Source organism: Pezoporus wallicus, unplaced genomic scaffold, assembly GCF_028554395.1.
Source record: "Pezoporus wallicus isolate ANWC-B61680 ecotype Strahan unplaced genomic scaffold, APGP_CSIRO_Pwel_v1 contig_9119, whole genome shotgun sequence".
NCBI classification, from domain to species: Eukaryota; Metazoa; Chordata; class Aves; order Psittaciformes; family Psittacidae; genus Pezoporus; species Pezoporus wallicus.
This window is the reverse complement of record NW_026635994.1, coordinates 1-20,482: the sequence shown is the minus strand read 5'-3', so window position 1 is coordinate 20,482 and position 20,482 is coordinate 1. Positions and strand designations below refer to the sequence as shown.

General features: G+C 61.5%; 1 protein-coding gene across 1 annotated transcript; it reads right to left on the bottom strand.

The window, feature by feature from the left end:
• Positions 1-301: 301 nt before the first annotated feature.
• On the bottom strand, positions 302-19,434 carry LOC130593586 (nck-associated protein 1-like; the record flags this gene model as incomplete). Its single annotated transcript, XM_057398848.1, has 13 exons — positions 19,333-19,434; positions 17,114-17,224; positions 16,066-16,158; positions 15,922-15,978; positions 15,692-15,834; positions 14,488-14,578; positions 14,276-14,413; positions 13,481-13,529; positions 11,429-11,585; positions 8,660-8,716; positions 4,882-4,978; positions 523-632; positions 302-432 (listed from the first exon to the last, which is right to left on the bottom strand). Coding segments are annotated over exons 1-13 (1,336 nt in total), but the record flags the coding sequence as incomplete, so codon positions are not given.
• Positions 19,435-20,482: the final 1,048 nt, after the last annotated feature.

Below are 20,482 nucleotides of genomic sequence, written 5' to 3'. Positions count from 1 at the left end.
GGATGGGGCAGCGGTGGGGGGGTGGGGATGGCGGGGGTGGGGTGGGGATGGGGCAGGGATGGGGATGGGGGGGAATGGGGGGGGAATGGGGATGGGGATGGGGGGGGTGGGGTTGGGGTGGGGATGGGGCAGCGGTGGGGGGGTGGGGATGGGATGGGGATGGGGGTGGAGGGGGATGGGGGTTGAATGGGATGGGGGTGGGGGTGGGGTTGAGGATGGGGATGGGGATGGAGGGGGATGGGGGGGGATGGGGATGGGGGGTGGGGGTGGGGGGCTGGGGATGGGAGCGCCCCTCCCCCACCTGGACGATGTCGCTGATCCGCGGGGCCTCGCAGCGCGCCAGGACCCCCGTGGTGGCGCCGCAGGAGCCCCGCGTGGCCCCGCACCAGCGCCCGCAGCCGCAGCACCAGGAGCAGGAGCTCGGGGACCCGCCTGGGGCAGAGCCCGCTCAGCGCCAGCCCCACACTTGGGGGGCACTGGGGGGAGGTTGGGGGGCAGGGGGGGGGGGGGGGGGGTCCTTACCCGTCCGGGGGCTCCTCCGGGGCCTTGCCCCGAGCCCCCCCCCCGCAGTGCAGCAGGAGCCAGCGGAGCTCATCCCGGCACAGGGAGAGAGCCACGAACACGAGCAGGGCCTGGGGGGGACATGGGGGGCGCAGGGACCCATGGGGCCATTGACCCATGGAGACATTGACCCATGGAGACATTGACCCATGGAGCCAGGGACCCATGGAGACATTGACCCATGGAGACATTGACCCATGGAGACATTGACCCATGGAGCCAGGGACCCATGGAGACATTGACCCATGGAACCATTGACCCATGGAGACATTGACCCATGGAGACATTGACCCATGGAACCAGGGACCCATGGAGACATTGACCCATGGAGACATTGACCCATGGGGCCAGGGACCCATGGAGACATTGACCCATGGAGACATTGACCCATGGAGCCAGGGACCCATGGAGACATTGACCCATGGAGACATTGACCCATGGAACCATTGACCCATGGAGACATTGACCCATGGAACCAGGGACCCATGGAACCAGGGACCCATGGGGCCATTGACCCATGGAGACATTGACCCATGGAGACATTGACCCATGGAGACATTGACCCATGGAGACATTGACCCATGGAGCCAGGGACCCATGGAGACATTGACCCATGGAGACATTGACCCATGGAGACATTGACCCATGGAACCATTGACCCATGGAACCAGGGACCCATGGAGACATTGACCCATGGAGCCATTGACCCATGGAGACATTGACCCATGGAGCCAGGGACCCATGGAGACATTGACCCATGGAGACATTGACCCATGGAGACATTGACCCATGGAACCATTGACCCATGGAGACATTGACCCATGGAGACATTGACCCATGGAGACATTGACCCATGGAACCATTGACCCATGGAGACATTGACCCATGGAGACATTGACCCATGGAGCCAGGGACCCATGGAGACATTGACCCATGGAGACATTGACCCATGGAGACATTGACCCATGGAACCATTGACCCATGGAGACATTGACCCATGGAGACATTGACCCATGGAGACATTGACCCATGGAACCATTGACCCATGGAGACATTGACCCATGGAGACATTGACCCATGGAGCCAGGGACCCATGGAACCAGGGACCCATGGGGCCATTGACCCATGGAGACATTGACCCATGGAGACATTGACCCATGGAGACATTGACCCATGGAGACATTGACCCATGGAACCATTGACCCATGGAGACATTGACCCATGGAACCAGTGACCCATGGAACCATTGACCCATGGAGACATTGACCCATGGAGACATTGACCCATGGGGCCAGGGACCCATGGAGACATTGACCCATGGGGCCATTGACCCATGGAGACATTGACCCATGGGGCCATTGACCCATGGAGACATTGACCCATGGAGACATTGACCCATGGAACCATTGACCCATGGAGACATTGACCCATGGAGACATTGACCCATGGAACCAGGGACCCATGGAGACATTGACCCATGGAGACATTGACCCATGGAGACATTGACCCATGGAGACATTGACCCATGGAGCCAGGGACCCATGGAGACATTGACCCATGGAGACATTGACCCATGGAGACATTGACCCATGGAGACATTGACCCATGGGGCCAGGGACCCATGGAGACATTGACCCATGGAACCATTGACCCATGGAGACATTGACCCATGGAGACATTGACCCATGGAACCAGGGACCCATGGAGACATTGACCCATGGAGACATTGACCCATGGGGCCAGGGACCCATGGAGACATTGACCCATGGAGACATTGACCCATGGAGCCAGGGACCCATGGAGACATTGACCCATGGAGACATTGACCCATGGAACCATTGACCCATGGAGACATTGACCCATGGAACCAGGGACCCATGGAACCAGGGACCCATGGGGCCATTGACCCATGGAGACATTGACCCATGGAGACATTGACCCATGGAGACATTGACCCATGGAGACATTGACCCATGGGGCCATTGACCCATGGAACCATTGACCCATGGAGACATTGACCCATGGAGACATTGACCCATGGAGACATTGACCCATGGAGACATTGACCCATGGAGACATTGACCCATGGGGCCATTGACCCATGGAGACATTGACCCATGGAGCCAGGGACCCATGGGGCCATTGACCCATGGAGACATTGACCCATGGAGACATTGACCCATGGAGACATTGACCCATGGAGCCATTGACCCATGGAGACATTGACCCATGGAACCAGGGACCCATGGAGACATTGACCCATGGAGACATTGACCCATGGAGACATTGACCCATGGAGCCAGGGACCCATGGGGCCATTGACCCATGGAGACATTGACCCATGGAACCAGGGACCCATGGAGACATTGACCCATGGAGACATTGACCCATGGAGACATTGACCCATGGAGACATTGACCCATGGGGCCATTGACCCATGGAGACATTGACCCATGGAACCATTGACCCATGGAGACATTGACCCATGGAGACATTGACCCATGGAGACATTGACCCATGGAGACATTGACCCATGGGGCCATTGACCCATGGAGACATTGACCCATGGAGACATTGACCCATGGAGCCATTGACCCATGGGGCCATTGACCCATGGAGACATTGACCCATGGAGACATTGACCCATGGAGACATTGACCCATGGAGACATTGACCCATGGAGCCAGGGACCCATGGGGCCATTGACCCATGGAGACATTGACCCATGGAACCAGGGACCCATGGAGACATTGACCCATGGAGACATTGACCCATGGAGACATTGACCCATGGGGCCATTGACCCATGGAGACATTGACCCATGGAACCATTGACCCATGGAGACATTGACCCATGGAGACATTGACCCATGGAGACATTGACCCATGGAGACATTGACCCATGGGGCCATTGACCCATGGAGACATTGACCCATGGAGACATTGACCCATGGAGCCATTGACCCATGGGGCCATTGACCCATGGAGACATTGACCCATGGAGACATTGACCCATGGAACCATTGACCCATGGAGACATTGACCCATGGAGACATTGACCCATGGAGACATTGACCCATGGAGCCAGGGACCCATGGAGACATTGACCCATGGAGCCAGGGACCCATGGAGACATTGACCCATGGAACCAGGGACCCATGGAGACATTGACCCATGGAACCAGGGACCCATGGAGACATTGACCCATGGAACCATTGACCCATGGAGACATTGACCCATGGAGACATTGACCCATGGAGACATTGACCCATGGGGCCATTGACCCATGGAGACATTGACCCATGGAGACATTGACCCATGGAACCATTGACCCATGGAGACATTGACCCATGGAGACATTGACCCATGGAGACATTGACCCATGGAACCATTGACCCATGGAGACATTGACCCATGGAGACATTGACCCATGGAGACATTGACCCATGGGGCCATTGACCCATGGAGACATTGACCCATGGAGACATTGACCCATGGAGCCATTGACCCATGGGGCCATTGACCCATGGAGACATTGACCCATGGAGACATTGACCCATGGAACCATTGACCCATGGAGACATTGACCCATGGAGACATTGACCCATGGAGACATTGACCCATGGAGCCAGGGACCCATGGAGACATTGACCCATGGAGCCAGGGACCCATGGAGACATTGACCCATGGAACCAGGGACCCATGGAGACATTGACCCATGGAACCAGGGACCCATGGAGACATTGACCCATGGAACCATTGACCCATGGAGACATTGACCCATGGAGACATTGACCCATGGAGACATTGACCCATGGGGCCATTGACCCATGGAGACATTGACCCATGGAGACATTGACCCATGGAACCATTGACCCATGGAGACATTGACCCATGGAGACATTGACCCATGGAGACATTGACCCATGGAACCATTGACCCATGGAGACATTGACCCATGGAGACATTGACCCATGGAGACATTGACCCATGGAGACATTGACCCATGGAGCCAGGGACCCATGGAAGTCATAATCCCCATCACCCCCATTCCTCATCACCCCCATCCCCCTCCCCCCATCCCCCCAATTACCCCCATTCCCCCATCCCATCACCCCCATCCCCCCCAATCACCCCCATGCCCCCATTCCCCCCATCTCTCCATCCCCCCCATCCCCCCCTTCCCCCATTCCCCCCATCCCCCCATCATAAACATCCCCCCCTTTCCCCATCCCCCCATTTTCCCATCCCCTCCCCCCATCCCCCCCATTCCCCCCATCCCCCCCTTTCCCCCTCCCCTCCCCCCCCTCCCCTCCCCCACCTTCGGCCCCAGCAGCCGCGGTTCCTCCCCCAGCGCCGCCTCCAGCTCCCGCACGGCCCCGCACAGGAACCGCCTCCGCCCGCGGTGCAGGGACCCGCTGGGGGGAGGGGAGGGAGGGAGGGAGGGGTCACCCCAAAGAACCCCCCCGAACCCAGCCCCATGGGGGGGTGGGGAACACAGTGAAGCACCCATGGGACACGGCAGCACCCATGGGACCTGGTGACACCCATGGGACACAGCGGCACCCATGGGACACAGCGGCACCCATGGGACACAGCGGCACCCATGGGACCTGGTGACACCCATGGGACCTGGGAGCACCCATGGGACCTGGTGACACCCATGGGACACGGCAGCACCCATGGGACACAGGGACACCCATGGGACACGGCAGCACCCATGGGACCTGGGAGCACCCATGGGACACAGCGGCACCCATGGGACACAGGGACACCCATGGGACCTGGTGACACCCATGGGACCTGGGAGCACCCATGGGACCTGGTGACACCCATGGGACACGGCAGCACCCATGGGACACAGGGACACCCATGGGACCTGGGAGCACCCATGGGACACAGGGACACCCATGGGACCTGGGAGCACCCATGGGACACGGCAGCACCCATGGGACCTGGGAGCACCCATGGGACCTGGTGACACCCATGGGACCTGGGAGCACCCATGGGACACAGGGACACCCATGGGACCTGGTGACACCCATGGGACCTGGGAGCACCCATGGGACACAGGGACACCCATGGGACCTGGTGGCACCCATGGGACCTGGGAGCACCCATGGGACACGGCGGCACCCATGGGACACAGCAGCACCCATGGGACACAGGGACACCCATGGGACCTGGGAGCACCCATGGGACACAGGGACACCCATGGGACCTGGGAGCACCCATGGGACCTGGGAGCACCCATGGGACACGGCAGCACCCATGGGACACAGCAGCACCCATGGGACACAGGGACACCCATGGGACCTGGGAGCACCCATGGGACACAGGGACACCCATGGGACCTGGGAGCACCCATGGGACCTGGGAGCACCCATGGGACACGGCAGCACCCATGGGACACAGCAGCACCCATGGGACACAGGGACACCCATGGGACCTGGGAGCACCCATGGGACACAGGGACACCCATGGGACCTGGGAGCACCCATGGGACCTGGGAGCACCCATGGGACACGGCAGCACCCATGGGACACAGCAGCACCCATGGGACACAGGGACACCCATGGGACCTGGGAGCACCCATGGGACCTGGGAGCACCCATGGGACACGGCAGCACCCATGGGACACAGCAGCACCCATGGGACACAGGGACACCCATGGGACCTGGGAGCACCCATGGGACACAGGGACACCCATGGGACCTGGGAGCACCCATGGGACACAGGGACACCCATGGGACCTGGAGCACCCATGGGACACAGGGACACCCATGGGACCTGGGAGCACCCATGGGACACAGCGGCACCCAAGGGACACAGCGGCACCCATGGGACACAGGGACACCCATGGGACCTGGTGGCACCCATGGGACCTGGTGACACCCATGGGACCTGGGAGCACCCATGGGACACAGGGACACCCATGGGACCTGGTGACACCCATGGGACCTGGGAGCACCCATGGGACACAGGGACACCCATGGGACCTGGTGACACCCATGGGACCTGGGGGCACCCATGGGACAGAGCGGCACCCATGGGACACAGCAGCACCCATGGGACACAGGGACACCCATGGGACCTGGGAGCACCCATGGGACACAGGGACACCCATGGGACCTGGTGGCACCCATGGGACCTGGGAGCACCCATGGGACACGGCGGCACCCATGGGACACAGCAGCACCCATGGGACACAGGGACACCCATGGGACCTGGGAGCACCCATGGGACACAGGGACACCCATGGGACCTGGGAGCACCCATGGGACCTGGGAGCACCCATGGGACACGGCAGCACCCATGGGACACAGCAGCACCCATGGGACACAGGGACACCCATGGGACCTGGGAGCACCCATGGGACACAGGGACACCCATGGGACCTGGGAGCACCCATGGGACCTGGGAGCACCCATTGGACACGGCAGCACCCATGGGACACAGCAGCACCCATGGGACACAGGGACACCCATGGGACCTGGGAGCACCCATGGGACACAGGGACACCCATGGGACCTGGGAGCACCCATGGGACCTGGGAGCACCCATGGGACACGGCAGCACCCATGGGACACAGCAGCACCCATGGGACACAGGGACACCCATGGGACCTGGGAGCACCCATGGGACCTGGGAGCACCCATGGGACACGGCAGCACCCATGGGACACAGCAGCACCCATGGGACACAGGGACACCCATGGGACCTGGGAGCACCCATGGGACACAGGGACACCCATGGGACCTGGGAGCACCCATGGGACACAGGGACACCCATGGGACCTGGGAGCACCCATGGGACACAGGGACACCCATGGGACCTGGGAGCACCCATGGGACACAGCGGCACCCATGGGACACAGCGGCACCCATGGGACACAGGGACACCCATGGGACCTGGTGGCACCCATGGGACCTGGTGACACCCATGGGACCTGGGAGCACCCATGGGACACAGGGACACCCATGGGACCTGGTGACACCCATGGGACCTGGGAGCACCCATGGGACACAGGGACACCCATGGGACCTGGTGACACCCATGGGACCTGGGAGCACCCATGGGACACAGCGGCACCCATGGGACACAGCAGCACCCATGGGACACAGGGACACCCATGGGACCTGGGAGCACCCATGGGACACAGGGACACCCATGGGACCTGGTGACACCCATGGGACCTGGTGGCACCCATGGGACCTGGGAGCACCCATGGGACACAGCGACACCCATGGGACCTGGTGACACCCATGGGACCTGGGAGCACCCATGGGACACAGGGACACCCATGGGACTGGAAAGCACCCATGGGACCCAGCACCACCCATGGGACTCAAAAGCACCCATGGGATTCGGCACCACCCATGGGACCCAGCACCACCCATGGGACCCAGTGACACCCATGGGACCCGGTGACACCCATGGGACACAGCAGCACCCATGGGACATGGCAGCACCCATGGGACCCAGTGACACCCATGGGACCCAGCACCACCCATGGGACTCAAAAGCACCCATGGAACCCAGCAGCACCCATGGGACCCGGCAGCACCCGTGGGACCCAGCACCACCCATGGGACCTGGTGTCACCCATGGGACCAAGCAGCACCCATGGGACTCGAAAGCACCCATGGGACCAAGCAGCACCCATGGGACTCGAAAGCACCCATGGGACCCGGCAGCACCCATGGGACATGGTGGCACCCATGGGACCCTTCAGCACCCATGGGACCCGGTGACACCCATGGGACCTGGGAGCACCCATGGGACTCGGCAGCACCCATGGGACCCAGCACCACCCATGGGACCCAGCACCACCCATGGGACTCAAAAGCACCCATGGGACACAGCAGCACCCATGGGACCCAGCAGCACCCATGGGACCCAGCGGCACCCATGGGACCCGGTGACACCCATGGGACCCGGCAGCACCCATGGGACCCAGCACCACCCATGGGACCCGGTGACACCCATGGGACCCGGCAGCACCCATGGGACCCAGCACCACCCATGGGACCCAGTGACACCCATAGGACCTGGTGACACCCATGGGACCCGGCAGCACCCATGGGCCCCCCCCCCACCTGTGAGCCATTGCGTAGTCCCGGCACTCCTTGACATCGGCCACGCGCTTCCCGTACCTGCGAGAGGGAGCAGCACCCATGGGATACACATAGCACCCAATGCGCCCCATAGCACCTAATGCACCCCACAGCATCCAATGCGCCCCACAGCACCTAATGCACCCCACAGCACCCAATGCGCCCCATAGCACCCAATAGCACCCAATGCACCCCATAGAACCCATGGGATACACACAGCACCCAATGCACCCCATAGCACCCAATGCTCCCAAAAGCACCCAATGTGCCCCACAGCACCCATAGCACCCACAGCACCCATAGCACCCATAGCACCCACAGCACCCATAGCACCTAATGCACCCCACAGCATCCAATGCGCCCCACAGCACCTAATGCACCCCACAGCACCCAATGCGCCCCATAGCACCCAATAGCACCCAATGCACCCCATAGAACCCATGGGATACACACAGCACCCAATGCACCCCATAGCACCCAATGCTCCCAAAAGCACCCAATGTGCCCCACAGCACCCATAGCACCCACAGCACCCATAGCACCCATAGCACCCACAGCACCCATAGCACCCAATGCTCCCCATAGCTCCCCATAGCACCCAATGCTCCCCATAGCACCCCACAGCACCCAATGCACCCCATAGAACCCAATGCACCCCATAGCACCCAATGCACCCCATAGCACCCATGGGATACACACAGCACCCAAGGCACCCCATAGCACCCAATGCTCCCCATAGCACCCAATGTGCCCCACAGCACCTATAGCACCCACAGCACCCATAGCACCCATAGCACCCATAGCACCCACAGCACCCAATGCTCCCCATAGCTCCCCATAGCACCCAATGCTCCCCATAGCACCCCACAGCACCCAATGCACCCCATAGCACCCATGGGACACACACAGCACCCAATGCACCCCATAGCACCCAATGCTCCCCATAGCACCCAATGCGCCCCACAGCACCCATAGCACCCACAGCACCCACAGCACCCACAGCACCCAATGCTCCCCATAGCACCCACAGCACCCATAGCACCCACAGCACCCAATGCTCCCCATAGCACCCACAGCACCCATAGCACCCACAGCACCCACAGCACCCACAGCACCCAATGCTCCCCATAGCACCCATAGCACCCACAGCACCCACAGCACCCAATGCTCCCCATAGCACCCACAGCACCCATAGCACCCACAGCACCCATAGCACCCACAGCACCCACAGCACCCACAGCACCCAATGCTCCCCATAGCACCCATAGCACCCACAGCACCCACAGCACCCAATGCTCCCCATAGCACCCACAGCACCCATAGCACCCACAGCACCCACAGCACCCAATGCTCCCCATAGCACCCACAGCACCCATAGCACCCACAGCACCCACAGCACCCACAGCACCCAATGCTCCCCATAGCACCCATAGCACCCACAGCACCCACAGCACCCAATGCTCCCCATAGCACCCACAGCACCCACAGCACCCACAGCACCCAATGCTCCCCATAGCACCCATAGCACCCACAGCACCCAATGCTCCCCATAGCACCCACAGCACCCATAGCACCCACAGCACCCACAGCACCCAATGCTCCCCATAGCACCCATAGCACCCACAGCACCCACAGCACCCAATGCTCCCCATAGCACCCACAGCACCCATAGCACCCACAGCACCCACAGCACCCAATGCTCCCCATAGCACCCACAGCACCCATAGCACCCACAGCACCCACAGCACCCACAGCACCCAATGCTCCCCATAGCACCTGACACCCATAGCACCCACAGCACCCACAGCACCCAATGCTCCCCATAGCACCCACAGCACCCACAGCACCCACAGCACCCAATGCTCCCCATAGCACCCACAGCACCCACAGCACCCACAGCACCCATAGCACCCATAGCACCCACAGCACCCACAGCACCCATAGCACCCATAGCACCCATAGCACCCACAGCACCCACAGCACCCATAGCACCCATAGCACCCACAGCACCCACAGCACCCACAGCACCCACAGCACCCACAGCACCCAATGCTCCCCATAGCACCCATAGCACCCACAGCACCCAATGCTCCCCATAGCACCCACAGCACCCATAGCACCCACAGCACCCACAGCACCCAATGCTCCCCATAGCACCCACAGCACCCATAGCACCCACAGCACCCACAGCACCCAATGCTCCCCATAGCACCCACAGCACCCATAGCACCCACAGCACCCACAGCACCCACAGCACCCACAGCACCCAAAGCACCCAAAGCACCCACAGCACCCACAGCACCCACAGCACCCACAGCACCCATAGCACCCACAGCACCCACAGCACCCACAGCACCCATAGCACCCACAGCACCCACAGCACCCATAGCACCCATAGCACCCACAGCACCCACAGCACCCATAGCACCCACAGCACCCACAGCACCCATAGCACCCACAGCACCCACAGCACCCATAGCACCCATAGCACCCATAGCACCCACAGCACCCATAGCACCCATAGCACCCACAGCACCCATAGCACCCACAGCACCCATAGCACCCATAGCACCCAATGCTCCCCACAGCACCCACAGCACCCATAGCACCCATAGCACCCACAGCACCCACAGCACCCACAGCACCCACAGCACCCATAGCACCCACAGCACCCACAGCACCCACAGCACCCACAGCACCCACAGCACCCACAGCACCCACAGCACCCACAGCACCCAACCCCCCCCTTACCCCCGGGCGCCCCCCAGCAGCTCCTCCGTGACCCCGTGCACCTCCAGCGCCTCCTCCCGCAGCAGCGAGACCCGGAGCGAGCCCCGCAGCGCCCGGCGCCAGAGCTGCAGGCACGGGGCCGCCGAGCCCAGCGCCGAGGGGCACAGCAGGAACCCCACTGCGGGACACATGGGGGGCAACGGGGATCAGTGGGGCGGGAGCCAGAGAGGGCAATGGGGATCAGTGGGGCGGGACCCATGGGGGGCAATGGGGATCAGTGGGGCGGGACCCAGAGAGGGCAATGGGGATCAGTGGGGCGGGAGCCATAGAGGGCAATGGGGATCAATGGGGCGGGACCCATCAATGGGGCGGGACCCATAGAGGGCAATGGGGAATCAGTGGGGCGGGACCCATGGGGGGCAATGGGGATCAATGGGGCGGGACCCATAGAGGGCAATGGGGAATCAATGGGGCGGGACCCAGAGAGGGCAATGGGGAATCAATGGGGCGGGACCCAGAGAGGGCAATGGGGAATCAGTGGGGCGGGACCCATAGGGGGCAATGGGGAATCAATGGGGCGGGACCCAGAGAGGGCAACGGGGAATCAATGGGGCGGGACCCATAGGGGGCAATGGGGAATCAATGGGGCGGGACCCATAGGGGGCAATGGGGAATCAGTGGGGCGGGACCCATAGGGGAAGGGAATCAATGGGGCGGGACCCATAGAGGGCAATGGGGATCAGTGGGGCGGGACCCATAGAGGGCAATGGGGATCAATGGGGCGGGACCCATAGAGGGCAATGGGGATCAATGGGGCGGGACCCATAGAGGGCAATGGGGAATCAGTGGGGCGGGACCCATAGAGGGCAATGGGGAATCAGTGGGGCGGGACCCATAGAGGGCAATGGGGATCAGTGGGGCGGGACCCATAGAGGGCAATGGGGAATCAATGGGGCGGGAGCCAGAGAGGGCAATGGGGAATCAATGGGGCGGGACCCATAGAGGGCAATGGGGATCAATGGGGCGGGACCCAGAGAGGGCAATGGGGAATCAGTGGGGCGGGACCCATAGAGGGCAATGGGGAATCAATGGGGCGGGACCCAGAGAATGGGGATCAGTGGGGCGGGACCCATAGAGGGCAATGGGGAATCAGTGGGGCGGGACCCATAGAGGGCAATGGGGAATCAGTGGGGCGGGACCCATAGAGGGCAATGGGGAATCAATGGGGCGGGACCCAGAGAGGGCAATGGGGAATCAATGGGGCGGGACCCAGAGAGGGCAATGGGGAATCAGTGGGGCGGGACCCATAGAGGGCAATGGGGAATCAATGGGGCGGGACCCATAGAGGGCAATGGGGAATCAATGGGGCGGGACCCATAGAGGGCAATGGGGAATCAATGGGGCGGGACCCATAGAGGGCAATGGGGAATCAATGGGGCGGGACCCATAGAGGGCAATGGGGAATCAATGGGGCGGGACCCATAGAGGGCAATGGGGAATCAGTGGGGCGGGACCCGTAGTGGGCAATGGGGAATCACTGAGGCGGGACCCATAGGGGAAGGGAATCAATGGGGCGAGACCCATAGGGGGAGAACCATAGGGGGAAGGGAATCAATAGGGCCAGACCCATAGAGGGGAAAGGGGGGGACCCGTAGGGGGAAGGGGGGACTCATAGGGGAAGGGAATCAATGGGGCCGGAACCATAGCGGGAAGTGGGGGGGACCCATAGCGGACAGAGCATCCATGGGACCAGCCCCATAGTGGGCAAGGGTCAATGGGTCTGGACCCATAGAGGGAAGGGGGAGGACCCAGAGCGGGAAGGGAATCAATGGGGCCGGACCCATAGAGGGCAGGGGGGTACCCATAGAGGGCAGTGCATCAGTGGGGCTGGACCCATAGCGGGAAGGGGGTACCCAGAGCAGGCAGAGCATCAATGGGGCCAGCCCCATAAGAGGCAAGGGACACCCCGAGCCCCGCCCCACCTCCACCAGGGACCCCACTGGGGTCAGAGCATCAATGGGGCCCCCAGCCCCACAGCCGGACCCCAGCCCCACATCCAGCACGGGGACTCACGGAGGATCCAGCGCTCCATCACCTCCAGGGACAGGTACTCACAGGGCATCTGTGGGGCCCGCGTCACCGCAGCCCCGCCCCACATCCCCAGCCCCACATCCCCATCCCACCACCACATCCCAGCCCCAGATCCCCACATCCCCACATCCCCACATCCCCACATCCCCATCCCCATCCCCACATCCCCACCCCACATCCCCATCCCCACATCCCCACATCCCCATCCCCACATCCCCACATCCCCATCCCCACATCCCCACATCCCCACCCCACATCCTCCCCACATCCCCACATCCCCAGCCCCACATCCTCACCCCACATCCCCACATCCCCACATCCCCATCGCCACATCCCATCCCCACATCCCCATCCCCACATCCTCACCCCACATCCCCATCCCCACATCCCCACCCCACATCCCCATCCCCACATCCCCATCCCCACATCCCCATCCCCACATCCTCACCCCACATCCTCACCCCACATCCCCATCCCCACATCCCCACCCCACATCCCCCCCATCCCCACCCCACATCCCCACCCCACATCCCCATCGCCACATCCCCACATCCCCACATCCCCACATCCCCATCCCCACATCCCCACATCCCCACATCCCCACATCCCCACATCCCCACATCCCCACATCCCCACCCCACATCCCCATCGCCACATCCCCATCCCCACATCCCCACATCCCCAGCCCCACATCCACACCCCACATCCCCACATCCCCACATCCCCACCCCACATCCCCATCCCCGCCCCACATCCCCGCCCCACACCCCCACTCACGCAGTCCGAGGTGCAGGGGCTCAGCATGGCCCCGGGGGTGCTGAGCAGGCTCAGGCCCTGCTCCCTGCCCCAGTGCTCCGCATCCTGGCTCCTCCGCATGAACAGGGGATGCAGGGACAGGAGGGCCCCGCTGAGCGCCTGCGGGCACGGAGCCGTGGGGCGGGGCTGTGGGGCAGGGGGGGGATGGGGGAGGGGGGAGGGGGGGGGCGAACCTTGGTGTGGGGCACGAATTCCTCCATCAGCTTCTTGAGGGGGTGCTCGTAATCCAGAACCATCTGCGCCAGGCGGGGGAAGCCGGGATCGCTGTGGGGATGGGGAGGGGGGAGCTTGGGATGGGGATCTTCATCGATCATCATCATCGATCATCATCATCATCGATCATCATCGATCATCGTCATCATCCATCATCCATCATCCATCATCCATCATCCATCCATCATCCATCCATCCATCCATCCATCCATCATCCATCCATCCATCCATCCATCCATCATCCATCATCCATCATCCATCCATCATCCATCCATCATCCATCCATCATCCATCCATCATCCATCCATCCATCCATCCATCCATCATCCATCCATCCATCCATCCATCCATCATCCATCATCCATCCATCCATCCATCCATCCATCATCCATCATCCATCCATCCATCATCCATCCATCATCCATCCATCATCCATCCATCATCCATCCATCCATCCATCCATCCATCATCCATCATCCATCATCCATCCATCATCCATCCATCATCCATCCATCCATCCATCCATCCATCATCCATCATCCATCATCCATCATCCATCATCCATCCATCCATCATCCATCCATCCATCCATCATCCATCCATCCATCATCCATCCATCCATCCATCCATCATCCATCATCCATCCATCCATCCATCATCCATCCATCCATCATCCATCCATCCATCCCTCATCCATTCATCCATCCATCCATCATCCATCATCCCATCCATTCATCCCATCATCCATCCATCCATCCATCATCCATCCATCCATCCATCCCATCCATCCATCATCCATCCATCCATCCATCATCCATCCATCCATCCATCATCCATCATCCATCATCCATCATCCATCCATCCATCCATCATCAATCCATCATCCCTCCATCCATCCATCCATCATCCATCCATTATCCATCCATCCATCCATCCATCATCCATCCATCCATCCATCCATCCATCCATCCATCCATCCATCCATCCATCCATCCATCCATCCATCCATCCATCCATCCATCCATCCATCCATCCATCCATCCATCCATCCATCCATCCATCCATCCATCCATCCATCCATCCATCCATCCATCCATCATCCATCCATCACCCATCCATCACCCATCCCTCCATCATCCCCCCCTCACCCCCGCCCCCCGTTACCCGCTCCCGGTGCTCAGCTCCCGGGCGCACTGGTAGAGCCCGATGAGCAGTCTCCGCTCCTCGATGCGCGCCACCAGCACCACCGCCGACACGAAGGTGACCACCAGCTCCAGGTAGGCCTTGGTGAGCTCGTGGTTGACGTTCTGCCATAGGAACACCCCAATACGTGGATGTGGGGCGGCCCCCCCGCCCCCCCCCCCGCACCCCACTTTGGGTACCCCCCGACTCACGATGTCAAAGAAGCATTGGTTGGCATCGATGGTGTCGAGGAGCTCATAGACGTGGTCCTGGGCATGGGGGGCACCGTGGGGCTGGAATGGCACCGGGGTTCCTCCCCCCACCACCCTGACCCCCATTGTGCCCCCCAGGCTCACCCTGAACTCCAGCACGTCCAGGAAGGAGACGTAGAAGGGAGCCAGCGCCTGCAGGATGGCCCCTTTGGCCCTGTGCAGTGGGGCCAGGAGCTGCTGTGGGGCGGGCAAAGGGGGTACAGAGGGAGGGGTGATGAAGGGGGGGGTACCATGGAGGGGATGGGGACCCCATAGGGATGATGGGGACCCCATGGAGGGGATGGGGAGAGGATGGGGGGGATGGGGACCCCATAAAGGGGATGGGGACCCCATAAAGGGGATGGGGGACACCATAGGGATGATGGGGGACACCATAGGGATGATGGGGACCCCATAGAGGGGATGGGGAGAGGATGGGGGGGATGGGGACCCCATAGGGATGATGGGGACCCCATAAAGGGGATGGGGGACACCATAGGGATGATGGGGGACACCATAGGGATGATGGGGACCCCATAGAGGGGATGGGGGAACCGTCGAGGGGATGGGGACCCCATAGGCATGCTGGGGACCCCATAGAGGGGATGGGGAAACCATAGAGGGGATGGGGACACCATGGGGATGCTGAGGACCCCATGGGGATGCTGAGGACACCATGGAGGGGATGGGGACCCCATAGGGACGCTGAGGACCCCATAGGGATGCTGGGGACCCCATAGGGACGCTGAGGACACCATAGGGATGCTGAGGACCCCATAGGGATGCTGGGGACCCCATAGGGATGCTGAGGACCCCATAGGGATGCTGAGGACCCCATAGGGATGCTGGGGACCCCATAGGGATGCTGAGGACTCCATAGGGATGCTGAGGACCCCATGACCCCATAGGGACGCTGAGGACCCCATAGGGATGCTGAGGACCCCATAGGGATGCTGAGGACCCCATAGGGATGCTGAGGACCCCATAGGGATGCTGGGGACCCCATAGGGATGCTGAGGACTCCATAGGGATGCTGAGGACCCCATGGAGGGGATGGGGACCCCATAGGGATGCTGAGGACCCCATAGGGATGCTGAGGACCCCATAGGGACGCTGAGGACCCCATTATGGCCATGGGGCTCCCCCCCCTCACCGCGCTGCCCCTCAGGTCCAGCTGAGGGAACCTCTTGCTGATGACCCTGCCGGGACCCTCCAAGGCCTTGTCACTGAGGCAGCGCGGGCGCCGCGTGGGGTCGGAGCAGGTCTGGGGGGGGGGGGGGGGGGGTCCCCGAGGGTCAGAACCCCCCCAACCCATCCCCCATCAACCTCGGTCCTTCAGCACCAGCAGCCCCCGTGGGGCAGCCCCATGGGACCCCATTGGTCCCCATCACCCCCAGCCCCATTGGATCCCTTTGGTCCCCATCACCCCCAGCCCCATTGGATCCCTTTGGTCCCCCCCCAGCCCCATTGGATCCCTTTGGTCCCCCCCCAGCCCCATTGGATCCCTTTAGTCCCCCCCAGCCCCATTGGATCCCTTTGGTCCCCCCCAGCCCCATTGGATCCCTTTGGTCCCCCCCCAGCCCCATTGGATCCCTTTGGTCCCCGTGCCCCCCAGCCCCATTGGATCCCTTTGGTCCCCCCCCCAGCCCCATTGGATCCCTTTAGTCCCCCCCCAGCCCCATTGGATCCCTTTGGTCCCCCCCCAGCCCCATTGGATCCCTTTGGTCCCCATGACCCCCATCCCCCTTGGACCCCCTGCATCTCCATGATGCCCATCCCAATTGGACCCCCTTGGTCCCCATGACCCCCAACCCCATTGGACCCCCCTGGTCCCCATGACCCCCATCCCAATTGGATCCCCTCCATCTCCATGACCCCCATTCCACGTGGGGCAGCCCCATTGGATCTCTTGACCCCCATTCTAGGTGGTGCATCCCCATTGGATCCCCTGTGTCCCCATGACCCCCATCCTCATTGGTCCCCTTCCATCTCCATGACCCCCAGCCCCATTGGATCCCTTTGGTCCCCCCCCAGCCCCATTGGATCCCTTTAGTCCCCCCCAGCCCCATTGGATCCCTTTGGTCCCCCCCCAGCCCCATTGGATCCCTTTGGTCCCCATGACCCCCATCCCCATTGGACCCCCTGCATCTCCATGACGCCCATCCCAATTGGACCCCCTTGGTCCCCATGACCCCCAACCCCATTGGACCCCCCTGGTCCCCATGACCCCCATCCCAATTGGATCCCCTCCATCTCCATGACCCCCATTCCACGTGGGGCAGCCCCATTGGATCTCTTGACCCCCATTCTAGGTGGTGCATCCCCATTGGATCCCCTGTGTCCCCATGACCCCCATCCTCATTGGTCCCCTTCCATCTCCATGACCCCCAGCCCCATTGGATCCCTTTGGTCCCCCCCCAGCCCCATTGGATCCCTTTAGTCCCCCCCAGCCCCATTGGATCCCTTTAGTCCCCCCCCAGCCCCATTGGATCCCTTTGGTTCCCCCCCCCAGCCCCATTGGATCCCTTTGGTCCCCCCCCCCAGCCCCATTGGATCCCTTTGGTCCCCCCCCAGCCCCATTGGATCCCCTGCATCTCCATGACGCCCATCCCAATTGGACACCCTTGGTCCCCATGACCCCCATCCCAATTGGATCCCCTCCATCTCCATGACCCCCATTCCACGTGGGGCAGCCCCATTGGGTCTCTTGACCCCCATTCTAGGTGGTGCATCTCCATTGGATACCCTGTGTCCCCATGACCCCCATCCTCATTGGTCCCCCTCCATCTCCATGACCCCCAGCCCCACTGGACCCCCTTGGTCCCCATGACCCCCAACCCCATTGGATCCCCTTGGTCCCCATGACCCCCAACCCCATTGGATCCCCTTAGTCCCCATGACCCCCAACCCCATTGGATCCCCTCCATCTCCATGACCCCCATCCCCATTGGAGCATCCCCATTGGACCCCCTTTGTCCCCATGACCCCCATCCCAGGTGGGGCAGCCCCATTGGACCCCCTTGTTCCCCATGACCCCCATCCTCATTGGTCCCCCTCCATCTCCATGACCCCCAACCCCATTGGACCCCCTTGGTCCCCATGACCCCCAGCCCCATTGGACCCCTTGGTCCCCATGACCCCCCTCCCCATTGGTCCCCCTCCATCTCCATGACCCCCATCCCAATTGGAGCATTCCCATTGGATGCCTTCACCCCCATCCCAATTGGAGCATCCCCATTGGATCTCCTCCCCCCCATCCCACATAGAACATCCCCATTGGACCCCCTGGGCCTCCAGGACCCCCATCCCCCTCAGACCACCCCATTGCACCCCATTGGCTCAATGGGGTGGGGGGTACCCCCCTGTACCCACCTTCTTGATGTGGTAGATGCGCACCAGGACCCCCCGGCCCCTCTCATTGAGCAGCGTCAGCTTCTCAGCCAGCTTCAGCTGGTACCTGGAGGGCAGCGCCATGGGGCTGGGACCCCCAACACCCCCCTTGGGACCCCCAACACCCCCTTAGTGCCCCCAACACCTCCTTGGTGGCCCCACAGCCCCTTTGGTGGCCCCACAACCCCTTCGGTGGCCCCACAGCCCCACTTCCCCTTCCTGCTATGGGGCAGGCCCCACGTGATGCTGCCACCACCCCGTGACGTTGTCACTGGGGGGGTGGGGGGGTGTCCAGGGCCCCACGGCATCACCCAGGGCCCATAGGAAGCCCCTATGGGGCGATGCAAAGGTGCTAGAGAAGGACAAAGGGGATGTATAGGGGCATCCGGACCCATGGTGCCAACAGCAAGGGGCCCTATCGCCCTGCCAGGACCCATATAGCATTGACCAGGACCCATATAGCATGGACCAGGACCCATATAGCATGGACCAGGACCCATATAGCATGGACCAGGACCCATATAGCATTGACCAAGACCCATATAGCATGGACCAGGACCCATATAACCCTATCAGGACCCATATAGCATGGACCAGGACCCATATAGCATTGACCAAGACCCATATAGCATTGACCAGGACCCATATAGCCCTGCCAGGACCCACATAGCATTGACCAGGACCCATATAGCATTGACCAGGACCCATATAACCCTATCAGGACCCATATAGCATGGACCAGGACCCACATAGCATTGACAAGGCCCATATCGCCCTGCCAGGACCCATATAGCATGGACCAGGACCCATATAACCCTGTCAGGACCCATATAGCATTGACCAGGGTCCATATAGCATTGACCAGGACCCATATCGCCCTTCCAGAACCCATATAGCATTGACCAGGACCCATATAGCATTGACCAGGACCCTATAACCCTTCCAGGACCCATATAGCATTGACCAGGACCCCTATAACCCTTCCAGGACCCGTATAGCATTGACCAGGACCCCTATAACCCTTCCAGGACCCATATAGCATTGACCAGGACCCCTATAACCCTTCCAGGACCCATATAGCATTGACCAGGACCCCTATAACCCTTCCAGGACCCATATAGCATTGACCAGG